Source organism: Eublepharis macularius, chromosome 11 (assembly GCF_028583425.1).
Source record: "Eublepharis macularius isolate TG4126 chromosome 11, MPM_Emac_v1.0, whole genome shotgun sequence".
Taxonomy (NCBI): Eukaryota; Metazoa; Chordata; class Lepidosauria; order Squamata; family Eublepharidae; genus Eublepharis; species Eublepharis macularius.
The window spans coordinates 70,637,770-70,650,676 of record NC_072800.1 but is presented as its reverse complement, the minus strand read 5'-3'; the positions used below and the strand labels follow the sequence as shown (position 1 = coordinate 70,650,676).

General features: G+C 40.8%; 1 protein-coding gene across 1 annotated transcript in view; it reads right to left on the bottom strand.

Moving 5' to 3' along the window:
- Window positions 1-12,907, bottom strand: part of APBB1IP (amyloid beta precursor protein binding family B member 1 interacting protein) — a 66,794-nt gene that overhangs the window by 14,047 nt on the left and 39,840 nt on the right. Inside the window, exons 8-10 of the mRNA XM_054992145.1 lie at window positions 10,828-10,902; window positions 8,858-9,001; window positions 1,979-2,089 (exon numbers count right to left, since the gene is read on the bottom strand). Coding sequence (XP_054848120.1) covers window positions 1,979-2,089; window positions 8,858-9,001; window positions 10,828-10,902 — 330 coding nt within the window. The remainder of the gene's footprint in view (window positions 1-1,978; window positions 2,090-8,857; window positions 9,002-10,827; window positions 10,903-12,907) is intronic.

Genomic DNA, 12,907 nt, shown 5'->3' with positions numbered 1-12,907 from the left:
AGGACAAGAAAAGACAAATGCTCGGTTTCAGTTTTATGCACTTTCCAATTTATCTCATGGGAAACTGCAAACACTGTATCAACTAGGCTATCCTGAGCAGTGCTGCGAGGCCTCCCACTATGGCAAGGAGGCCTCCCGCAGACAGCCTTCTTTGCCCACCACCCCTCCAAACAAGGGAGGAAAAAAAACTGCCAACACTGTATGTGCTGCTATGTCACTTCCAGGTTTTCTATGCAAGTGATATACTGGTGCACAGGACACTGCACCCCTCCCATGTCCCCACCCTAAACCTCCTAAGCTTGACGACTGTTTTATGGAGATCATGTTGATAGCTACATGTTGTTTTATAACCCAGGCCTTGTGGCTTGTTTTAATAGAGAGTATCATTTATTTACTATTTTAATACTGATTATCCTTATATTCTTGTTTTTATGATTGTATTGTTTTTACTTTGTTGGCCAGCTTGTGCAGTCTCTAGAGAGGCTGCATATATATTTTAATATTTCACATCAAAGTAATTATATTTTGTTTTAGCAATGTTTCATCTCTGCATTTGGATTTATGCTTCCTTAAAACTTCAGCAATCCATACCCTACTGTATAGCATATTGAAGGCCCCAGCTGTTGATTATATTGACCTACACTGTGTAATCCACCTTGAATCTCAGTGAGAAAGGTAGATTATAAATTACATAAATGAATAAAGTAAAAGTAAATAAAGTAAAAATAAATAAAATAAGCATACAGGTCTCATGTACAAAGTCTAATGCCTTCAAAGGCTAACGCCTTAACAGTAGCATTAGCCTGGAAGGCTAATGCCACCGTTAAAATAATATGGCAACACAATTATTTGGAACATTATCTGATATCTGAAAGGCATATTAAAGGTTATTAGGAAAACCCAGCTGGATAAGCCACAAAGGCAGGTGTACTGAGGAATGGAAATAGTGTATGATGATGCTATTGTGTCACTTTGTTCCCAGGGCACCAATTCTTCCACCCTAGATTAATTCCACATTATGCACCATTACTTTCAGGTTACTCAAGCAAAACCTGCACCAATAAAGCATAATTAAATTCTCTTGCTATCCGAGACACAACAGACTGACTAAGCGAGCCAATTTACATATAGATTACTTTGCTACTGTCAACAGTGAAGAATATGTATTTTTTAAAATCTGAGGCTATGCCAGTTTTTCTGAATCTCTACAAAAGAATGCAATATTCCAGAATCTTTGCAGCGTGCATTCAGCATCAGTAAATAATTCTGAATCTGTCTCCTCCTCTTGACAAGATGCAATCTCCTTGGCTTTAGCAGGCAGACTGTCTAAAGAAGGATTGCACATAGCAAGTTGCCTGGCTAGCAAAAAGCAAAACATACATATTTGAGCTTTCATTCAATTGGACTTCATTCCAACTAAATCTGTTTAGGACTGGAATGCAATGCTCTTTAGTGGAAACCTCAGAATAATTTTAAAGGATTTTTAAACGTTTATGGCTCCTGCTAAAAACATGCATGCTGAAAACAAGGCACTGGTATCTGCAATCCGAACTCCTGTTTCTTTTGCACGGCCTTCTGAGGATTCTGCACTAGATGTTTTGAAACTGGTGGCATAAAGGGAACTGGATTGTGGGGAAAGAAGTATTTTGATGCATGGACTTCTGTTTGTAGGTTGTCAGCCTTCCTTGGAAGATTCAAATGTGCTACCTATCAAAGGATTTTGGTTCTGTGTTCTGACACTAGCAGAGATTGTGGATTGGACTTTCTGATGGACAACTGTGGAAGACTGTCTAGTCTTCAAAATGAGTTGCTTATTTAAAACATAATCAATTAAAGGTAGCATTTGTCATGCAAATAAGTTCTGTATCTGCTAATAATTAGCAAGACCTGTTGTCTTAGCTTTTCAAATATTTTACCCCCAACAACCCTAGAAACGCCGTTCCATGTTTCTAACAGCAGCACAGCCTCCTGTACATACCTTTAAGACGAAGCAGTAATCTGTGGGTGCCTTATATTTCACTTTAAACTGAACACCATAATATACATTTACATTCTCAAACTGTATGAAGCAAGCCAAATCCCGAGACGTCTAGAAGATTAAAGACAAACATAACATTAAACATTAGGAATGTGAATTAATCAATGGCAGGAAACAGTCACATTACATTATTCTGATGCTGATTTTCATTGATAATGAGAATGGCAAATTTGAGGCTTTTGTAAAAATTTTGCAAAACTTGAAACAATAAGAAGTTGCAAAAAAAATTGCATAAGAAACCCTTTTACCTCCATCTTCCTTACCTCCCCAGTACCACATACTTTAGTAAATATGGTCTTTTAGTGCCTTTTCAACACAATTGAAAATAGGGTTGACCGAGTGCCCAGGCCGCAGTGAGCTAATGGATTCATTGATATTTCAGGTCGCTCTCTGAGAATCCAGGGTGTGCCCTCGATTGAAGAAGAAACTGAGGCCGGAATAGTGAGGTGTCAGGCCAAAAGGATGTTCTGGGAGCGGCATTTATTTAAAATATTTTTCACAGGTTCTTAGAATTCTTTTTTTAAAAAATTATATTTATATACTTAGAATTTATATTCCACTCTTAGAATTCTTGAGACAGTTTATGTAAACTTAAAAATACAAAATGCATGGTAAAATCTTCAACACACAGCAAGACAACCATAGAACAGAAGCAGTGTGACAAAACAGCAACAACGCAGGAGTATAACCCAGTAAAACATGAGAATAACAAAAGCAGCAGTTAAAGGCAAGAAAAAGAAAATGTCTGTCTTTTCTTAAAAGCTATTCAAAGGTTCTAGTTATCCCAGTGGGCGAGGGAGCTAAACCATTACTATGTGTCTTTGGCTTTTTTTCCGGGAAAAGAGGTGGTGGAACTCAGTGGGTTGCCCTCGGAGAAAATGGTCACATGGCTGGTGGCCCCGCCCCCTGATCTCCAGACAGAGGGGAGTTTAGATTGCCCTCTGTCTGGAGATCAGGGGGCGGGGCCACCAGCCATGTGACCATTTTCAAGAGGTCCTGGAACTCTGTTCCACCACGTTCCTGCTGAAAAAAAGCCCTGTGTCTAAGAGGGCAGAAATACCCACAATGAATGACTAAACAGAGAGAGTGAGAAAGAAAGAAAGAAAGAAAGAAAGAAAGAAAGAAAGAAAGAAAGAAAGAAAGAAAGAAAGAAAGAAAGAAAGAAAGAAAGAAAGAAAGAAAGAAAGAAAGAAAGAAAGAAAGAAAAAGAAAGCACTATACAAATTCCCACAAGAAGAGAATACCATAGGAGAAGCGCTACCACATTAAACCCCTTGCTTCTTGTGGCAAGAACACAGTATAGATAAATAACCTTTATCAGGACCAACCAAATGACACACAGTAGTGTGAAAGCTTTCAGGTTCTTCAGAATTCTTCGTAGGCCGGATGTTACCCCCCCCAAAAAAGTTATGGCTACCCATTTGAATTTAGACGAGGGCACACAGAGCAGGTAAAGATCTTCATGCACAGACAGGTTCGTATGGGAGGAGGTATTTGATCTCAGGCTGTTTAAAGCACTAAAAAGGTAAACACTTTATTTATTCAGAGTGTTTTTTTCTGGGAAAAGAGGTGGCGGAACTCTCAAGAGGGAAATGAGGAAGAAACATACAGGATTCTTTGAAATAATATTATTTTCATGCACTATTGCTGAGTATTTTCAAGAGGTGCCGGAACTCCGTTCCACCATGTTCCCGCTGAAAAAAAGCCCTGTATTTATTTATTTAATTCGGTTTATACCCCACCCTCCCCACAGATGGGGAGGGTGGGGGGCTTTGCACCGGATGTGTCTAATGCCTAGCAGAAACAGTGAGCAAGGATTATGTGATGCAAAGAGGCTTTACGGGTCCTGAGATATGGGAATCCTAGGAATAACAACAACTATGGCTGGCACTTGTGTGTAATTGAGAGAAAGATGGGGCAGAGAGCCCATGGTCAGAAGGATTCACAACAGAAGACAATGCAGGTGGAGAAGGTGTGAAGCCCAGCAATGGGATTTTGAGAGGGTCTTTCAAGGAGTGGAGATCCATTTGTTTTCCCCTTTCTGGGTACGTGGCAACATAATCATTGTTACGTTGGATCCAAAGTCTGCACTGTGCCTTCCTCTAATGCAAGGAGCCAACTGCCATCAGAAGAGGTGTGGTTCCACCAGTGGAAGGCTCTTTGCATCAAAGACTCCTTCACCTGGATGGAAAGTCTACATCCAGCCTTCCTAAGCTTATGAAAACAGGTGCAGAAAACAACAGATAATTTTCTCTTTTGTGGGGGGGAATTAAAGAGATTTAAGTATCTTTCCAAAAGGAGAATTTTTTCTCAAGTTAGGCTGAAGGGTGCTTGTGCCCATTTGAACACAACTGCAAATCTGAGCAGCAAATCTGCTCCAGGCGTCTTCAAAAAGCGCCATTTTGCTCTCACTTCAAGTCGTCTTTTGGTGACTGCTGTGAAATAACCATTAGTTGTTCTTAATGTGTTGCTATGGCAACACTGTTTTTTCTTACTGATGTTCCCATTTCCTGAGTTAAGGTTATGTGGTGAAGCATTTGACGTATCCAGACACTGACACTGTGCTTCTTAATGGAAATGCAATTGCAGTTTAGTATCCCCTTGCTTTAAAACAAACTAATATACATATTGGTCTATACATGTGATGTCGATGCTTGATTTTATTTAATTAGCTACTCTCTCTTTTTCAGTTTTTTGCATATCGACAAATAGATTCTCAATAGAGCTATGATGATGCCTGGTAAGAGAGAGACTGTTATCTCGCTGGACTTTCTGCAATAATAGCATATATTTCTCCCGCTTTAGGAAGAACTAAGGCATCGCCTACTCTCTGACAAGAAAAGCTGAAGGCTGCCATGTCATCTGCTATACTGAAGGTTTTCCTAATTAGAGACACAAATGTGTTATCAGACAAGGTACATGGCTGAAAGAAGTTTAAAGCTGTTTGGAGCCAGAAAGTAGACTGTGTGCTATATTGGCAGTACATTAGGCTCCACCTATTTGTGTTGGCTGACAACTTTACGAAACCCCTAATCTTGTGCCCCACTTGACTAGGAAAAATCTAGCCCCATCTTGGAGACAACATGTGAGACAATCTAAAAGCCCGTAACCATGCAGATTCCATGGGGCCCCACATCTTCTGAACTCTGGTCTCCTTGCATGCATATAGCTCCCCATCTAGGCTGGAGGCACATACTGCATGTGAAGGAGTTAGCAAACAGGTTAATGATACTCTAAAGCAGTGATCCCCAACATGGCGTCCATCAATGTGTTTGATGGTACCCACTTGCTTCCTCCCCAAAGCATCTCTTCCCTAAAGCAAACAGCCAGTCCTGGCTTTCCTCCACCACTGGAGTAGTAGGTGCTTTTTTAAAAGCGCAGAAGGCAATGTCTTTGTTTATAGTGAGCACTCAAAAGAGGAAGCAGATGTCTCTATCAAGGTGGATGCTTAGCTTGGAACCACCTAACATTCTGTGGAACATTTGTATCTTTGATGATAGGACTTAGTTGCCACAGCAGCCATTTTCTTAACAGTCTCACCCACCCATGGCAGCCATTTTGTCGTGGTGCCCGCAACCAGTTCTCAACATTCCAGAATTGCCCGTAGGTTCAGTAAGGTTGGGGAGTCCTGCTCTAAAGACATGGGACTTATGTGGCCCCCGTAACAAGTGACAAGCTTTTCACATGCCCATAATTTCATACAGATTAGCCATCATGCCTCTGGGTTTCTGGAAAGAAGAGGTAATAAGTAGCAGTGACCCATTATTTCCTTGATAGTAGACAATATTAGAACAATAAGGAAGGAAGTAAAACCTGCCAGAACACAGGCAGAGTTTGAAATTTTCCATTTCTAGGCAGGGCATATAGGGAAGCCTAAACCAAATGCATTTATACACAGGCTGGACCAGAAGCCTAATGTGGACATAGAAGCAGACTGGTGGAAGAGACTTTTTCAAACTAAGATGGCAGGATAGGGGGTGCTTCTAAGGAGTCCTCTGTAAATGCCACTCATGACCAAGGGACCTGGCCCAATCAGGGGACATTTAGTTTTGGAAAGAAGTGTTTTGTTTTCTCTTCTTGGGAGAGTTTTTATGATTCCTGGGAGGATATAAGTTAAAGGGCTCAAAAGAAATGACAGGCTATATTGGAATATATATATTGGAATATTTAATGGTGCAACATGATAAAAGGAGACCAAAACCAGTTTTTAAATACAAATGTAGGTAGGTAAAATATTGTGGATTGGGGTGGGGGGGAGTTGTTTTGGATTTTGCAAAAAGAACGCATGTCACCCCTACTGGGAGGAGGGTTGGTGGGCAAAGAGCAACAAAATTGGATTTGTAGGCATGGCAGGGGAGTGTTTTTATTTTAAAAAATGCTTACAAATCCACAAATTGGATGTCCGCTCTGCACCCTGACTCTGCTGTTAACACTTAGGTCAACTATTTATATTTGGTCGACAGTATAGGTGTGAATGCAGCCACAAACACAAAGAACCTCTGCATGTGGCTGCCAGCTTTTGTGAACAGACTGCCTGTGGTTTTTGGCCTATTACAATCACACCTAGAAACACCCTAACAAGAAAGGGCTTCCCAGGCATAATTATAATCGGCTTGAAGCACATGGCTGCCTATTTATTCAAAGAGGTGCCCAGATGTCATAAGGGTAGCCATGGTACCAGTTTTAGCATGCAAATGGCCCACAGAATGGTAGCCTCGTGTCACTTTCAGATGACTATTACTAAATTTATAAACCCATGTGGCAGTGGGCAGGAGTGATTTTCTCCAACTCCATCTGGTAAAAATCTGCAATACTAATTTTAGTTTCATAAAAGGCATTTCTGCAATCAAGTGCAGAAGAGGGAATTTACATCTTGACTATCTTAGCTACTGTACATGGCTTTGAAATGCTGCAGGATGAACAAACATTTGGGAGTAGATTTGAAGTTGAGAAGTAATGGGAAAGAAACAAGTTAATTAACCTCCCTTCCTAACAATAATAACTGCACTTATATACCACTCTTCTAGTGCCTCACCCAGAGCAGTGAACAAGCTAGTGTTATTATCCCTACAAGATAGCTTGGGGGCTGAGGCTGCGGCTGAGAGGAGTGGCTTACCCAAGGCCACCTACTAAGCTCATGGCAGTAGTGGGATTTGAACCAGTAGAGTGCTGATTTGCAGCCGAACCACTTAACCACTGTGCTGCAGCAGCTCACTCACCCAAAACACCAAGAATCATTTTTCAAAAGAAAACAAATAATGCAGGGTTCTCTAATGTTTTTGCATATAACAAGCAGTTAGGACTGCCAGGACCTTCAGCTATGGCAGAAGATCTCCTGCTTGCAGCCTTAGTTATCTGCTGCTGCTGTAAGTGGTGGCCAGAATATTTTTTAAAAAAAAAGACAGTGGTGTTGCTGTACTGCTATTGTCAACTCTGGAGCAAACCAAGAAGTGAAGTCAGAAAAAGTTGAGCAAACTAGAATTTCAGTGGGTTGGGAATACAGTTCCTTGCCCCTCCCCACAGCGGACATAAGCAGAATTGTGCAAAATTCTCTAAGAAAGCTACTTAAATAGCATTTTTGCAGAGCATGTGAACATACATGTGTGTGTCAGCACACGCATGCAAAAGTGAGAGAGGAGACACACAGACAGACAGAATTTGTTTACCTCTTGAGCCAGTTTGGTGTAGTGTTTAAGAGCGCAGGACTCTAATCTGGAGAACCAGGTTTAATTCCCCACTCCTCCACTTGAAGCCAGCTGGGTGACCTTGGGTCAGTCACAGCTTCTAGGAGCTCTCTCAGCCCTACCCACCTCACAGGGTGTTTGTTGTGGGTACTTTGTAAACCGCTCTGAGTGGGCATTAAGTTGTCTTGAAGGGCGGTATATAAATCAATTATTATTATAATAAGCCGAATGTTATTATTAGAAGAGCGGCATATAAGTGCAGTTGTTATTATTAGCATTTCTTGGCTTTGAATGAGCATTTGATAGTGAAGAATAGATACTCTGGCATAAAGAAAAGGGGATTTTCATATGGATTTGGCTACGCTTGTTTATACTTGTGGATAAATAACTGGCATCTCTGCTAGCATTCATTTTCGGGAAATATGCTTACTCATCCCATTGAAGTGAATGGAAGCTGCACAGCAGCAATCCTAGACTACAGCCTCAAATGTCAAGATCAGCCTTATGGGCTATCAACTTGAATTGTTCTGCCTCAACACTTCCTTTTGTAAAAGGCTCCTCTGAAAAGCTGTACTGCATTATCTAGGTAAATACCAATCTTGAGCAGAAAATGTTTGGCATCCCTCCTGAAGGACTGCAGAGCACTTCCACAAAGAATTTGTAGAAAGGGCAAGGGGAAATGTTCCTAGTTCAGGCTATGGAAGCCAAGTGCTAGCTTTCTCATTAGCCTGCTCATATAAAATGTGAGGTTTCTTCTATTTGCGTTTTTTTGCTCTGCAAAAGCCAGACTGTTTGCAAACTGTCCAAATACTTTCCCGTCGGGAACCAGAGGGAAAGTAACTGCGCTGTTTTGCTGTGAAAGGCCAATGGCAGCTTTTGGGGGGCTCTATTTCTTTTCAAGTCTAGATTTCAAATAAATACCATGTTGTTTTTATCTAACTGCAAAAACAAAAATGGGGGTGGGCCTGAGGAGTTCAGCAACTGCATCCTGATATTTGCACAAGTGTTGCAGTCCATGGAGGGACCCCTCTCAGGTGCACCGGAGGCAGTTCTTACATGGTCACCTCGGGGGTTCTTCACTTTCACCTTCATGAATTGCTTTATTACTTGAAAGGATTTCTTTGACATGACTGACCTTGGTCTTTCCTTTGGGTACATAATAAATTCCAGAAGCTCGGAGAAGAAAATAACGCCTCTTCCAGGACTTCTTTCCATCTTCTTTTAAATAAAGAACTCCTTCAAGCTCTGGCACAATGACAGATGTGCCACAGAAGCTTTCCTGTAGAGAAAGAATTGGGTTATATAAAAACAGGAGTACTCCCAACCAGCCACGTGAAACAACAGCAGCACACCGGTCGACGATGCAAAACCAAACTATTCAAAAAGGCTTTTTACTCAAATGGGAGGGCTGTATTGTAGGGATGGGGTCTCAGATGCTTCACTAATGAGTTAGGGACCATAGACTTCATCACTATATTGCCTTACATATTATCTGATGCTTTAAATATGTACTCTTATGTACAACCAGCACTCCATGTTGTCTAATGTTAGTCCTAGAATTGATTATGTTCTGCTTCAGTATTTTTTATACTCTGTATTGGATTCTTGCTAATACTATGTCTTTTAAACTTGTATCTATTTACCCTATGGTATTGTTTATGAAATGTCCTTGATACTAATTGTACTAATCTCACACTGTGTGATCCACCTTCAGTGAGAAAGGCGGCCAATAAATAAATAAATAAATAAATAAATAAATAAATAAATAAATAAATAAATAAATAAATAAATAAATAAATAAATAAATAAATGGTCTTCTCCATAATAGCAGACTACTGTGCAAAAAACATGTCTCCAGAGAAGACTGGATAACAAATATAGGGGCAAGCATAGACATAAAGCTCAAAAACAGCAGTCACTGATGTCTGGAAGCATACTTGCAGTACTGGACAACAGATGGACTTATTCAACTCTGGGATCCAGCTGAAGAAATATTAGTTGTGCAGTGGAACTAGTCAGGCATAGCACTGATTGGCTAGCGGCTATACCGTGATGGTTCTTCCCATTCTTCCCCCACTCCCCACAGCAGTTTTAAAATGTTTGAAAAAGTTTGTGCTTTTAAAATAAACGAGGCATACAATGAATGTTAAATTAGATAAATGGGCATATTTAAATTGCAAAAGACAAACAGCACATCTGAAGCATGGGGAAAGGAGAAAGACTATTCACTATAGGATCAGAATTGAATATATGTTTGCCTTAAACAAATCAAAGAATGGCCAAAATGGGGCATTTTCTGCTGAGAGAAAAAAAATTCAACAACTTTTAATAAATTGTTTGAATAAGAGTGCAAGTTAACACATCCTAGAAAATACTCATTCTACAGGATATGGTAACATGATTTCACTGTGTGGGCTCCCTTTCCAAAAATCATTTAGCCTCATGAAGAAAAAAGGGAAGAATTTACATGGTCTTATGAATCAGTTCCAAGTCTGCCCTTCCAAAGTCTTCTTGATGAAGCTTCTCAGTATCTTTATTTTAGGCAAAGATGTGATGCTGGGAGTCTGGTGAATAGCACACCCAGCAGTTTTTTATTTACTTAACTAGGCACATGGAAGCTGGATTCTGACTAGGACTGTAATGTGAAGAGATGGATGTATAAGCCTTCCTTCCACTTTCCTGATGTCAAACTTGCCCTGTTGGGGCAAACATACAGGTACTTGTACTAATACATGAATGTCCCAACAGGGATATTGCCAGATTTGCAGGGCCATTTCAGGGCTGGATGACAGTGGAGGGGGCAGATTTAACCCCATAGCACCACAATCCCAGCCTGAATAGGGATCCCACATACATACAAAGAAAAACACTAGGAGCACCACTCATGGGGTTTCCAGAACCGTGCTGGATTTGGTTCTAAGCTGCAGAACCTTGTTTGGCTCCACTGAAGAGCTTCAGAACAACTCTCATCACTGAACTTCCTATTTTTGCACCATGACAAATGAAGAACTGAAATGCTTCTGTTGAAGGACAAGCATACATGGTGATGGTGTGTGCGAGGATATGATGCTACTCAATCAAATGGATTACCCAAATTTGGCTTACCTCCAGCAAAGCTTCTTTGCTTTTCTCATTCATTTCCTTGCTTTCATTTTTCCCTTTGTTTGCCAAGTAGAAATTCTAATGAAACATACAAAACAAGAGTACGGTGATCATTTTAAGACAATAGATCAAACATGCCCCATCTGTGAGAGGCAGGTATTAGGGGCAAGAAACAGTTTCCAGACCTGGTACCAACAAATTGCATTACATGACCACTTTGTGCAACTGTCTTCTTGGAAGTCTACACACACATGGCCCGTTTAAACTCTACATGCAGCACGGTGTTACTCTGTTCTGTAATAAAGTTAGTTGGACCCCTTGAATGTGGCCTAACAGCATGGTCATTTACATCTCCAAGTTCTGGCTGATCTATGCAAGTGGCAATGTAGTAGTATAGAAACACTCCCTCTGCATTCAACAGTTGTTGGCATGGATACTTTGTATGACAATAGATCCAGAGGAGTTAGCCGTGTTAGTCTGTAGTAGCAAAATAGAAAAGAGTCCAGTAGCACCTTTAAGTCCAGAAGCACCTGATGCATCTGACAAAGAGAACTGTGATTCTCGAAAGCTTATGCTACAGTAAAGTTGGTTAGTCTTAAAGGTGCTACTGGACTCTTTTCTATTTTGTATGACAAGACAGTGCATGTAAGTTTCTCTCCCACGCTCCACCACATGTGAACTCTTCAAGGGACTATCCATTCATCAGATCACAACTCATTTTAGAATGTTAGATTTTGGCTCAAATTAATGACATTTCAGTCATTTGTGACAAGACAAGCAAAGCATCAAAATGAAGCACTGACTTGAGCCAGAACTTGAACGTCAAAATGCTTGCAAGAATTGGCCCTTAATGTGTTTTTTACTAAGTAAACTCATTTATTTTTAAAGGCCCAAATTATAACACAATTTTTCATTTCAGTTAACATTTTAAGGAGGTTGGTTGGTTCCTACTGATTCCATTGGCTCAGATACTACATTTCATATAACCAAACGTTTTCCACCACAAAGGGAACTCTTGCAGGTGTTCGGCATTGTTCAGCTTGTTTAGAAGTCTGGCCAAACTATATTCTGAAAATTGTGAACAGCTTGTGTTTAGAAGTTTTGCTTTCTGAATACATGTTAAACTCATAAAAAATTGGACTGATCCAGGTATTTGCCCCAAGATGAAACTGGGAAAGAGTAACCTTCTAGTGGAAGAACAAAGGATGCTCATATCCACCCACAGATTCTTAAAAGTTGGCTGAAGGTAAGAGATAAAACTGGTACAAAATTTGCATGGAATAAGGCATAGATTCCCAGCTACATGCTTTGAAAAATACGTTTCTCTCTACAATATCCTGATCATGATACACTTCAGAAACATTCTACCAGAAAGGCCCATAAATAAAAAGATCTTATGTCTTTTTTTGTTTCTTGCATGTTACGCTTACTAGAATTTTATTGTCCTTGCCAAAATATATATTCTCATATTTTCATTATTTAATTTTATGTTCACTACTTTCATTCTGTGAAATAACCATTCATGGCAATTATACAGATCAAATATGACCAGTAATATCCAGTGATATTACTGTGTTAAAAACAGAGGTGCACAGTTCATACAATGAGCACACATGAACACATAAAGCTGCCTTATAATGAATCAGGCCATTGGTCCATCAAGGAGGCGGTAGTGCGGCCCCTCCTGAAAAAAACCATCTTTGGACCCCACTGACCCGTCCAGTTACCGCCCAGTGTCGAACCTCCCGTTCCTGGGCAAGGTGATTGAGCGGGCGGGTGGCGGTACAACTGCAGGAATTCCTGAATGATGCTCTAGTCCTGGACCCATTCCAGTCTGGCTTCCGTCCTGGCCATGGGACGGAGACAGCCTTGGTTGCCCTCACAGACGACCTTCGCAGGCATCTGGACCGAGGCGGGTCAGCGCTGCTTGTGTTACTTGATCTCACAGCAGCGTTTGACACGGTTGACTATGATTTGTTGGCCAGCCGCCTTGCCGACGTGGGGATTAGGGGGACAGTCTTACAGTGGCTGGTCTCCTTTCTCCAGGGTCGGGGACAGAGGGTGGCGCTCGGGGGAGATCTAT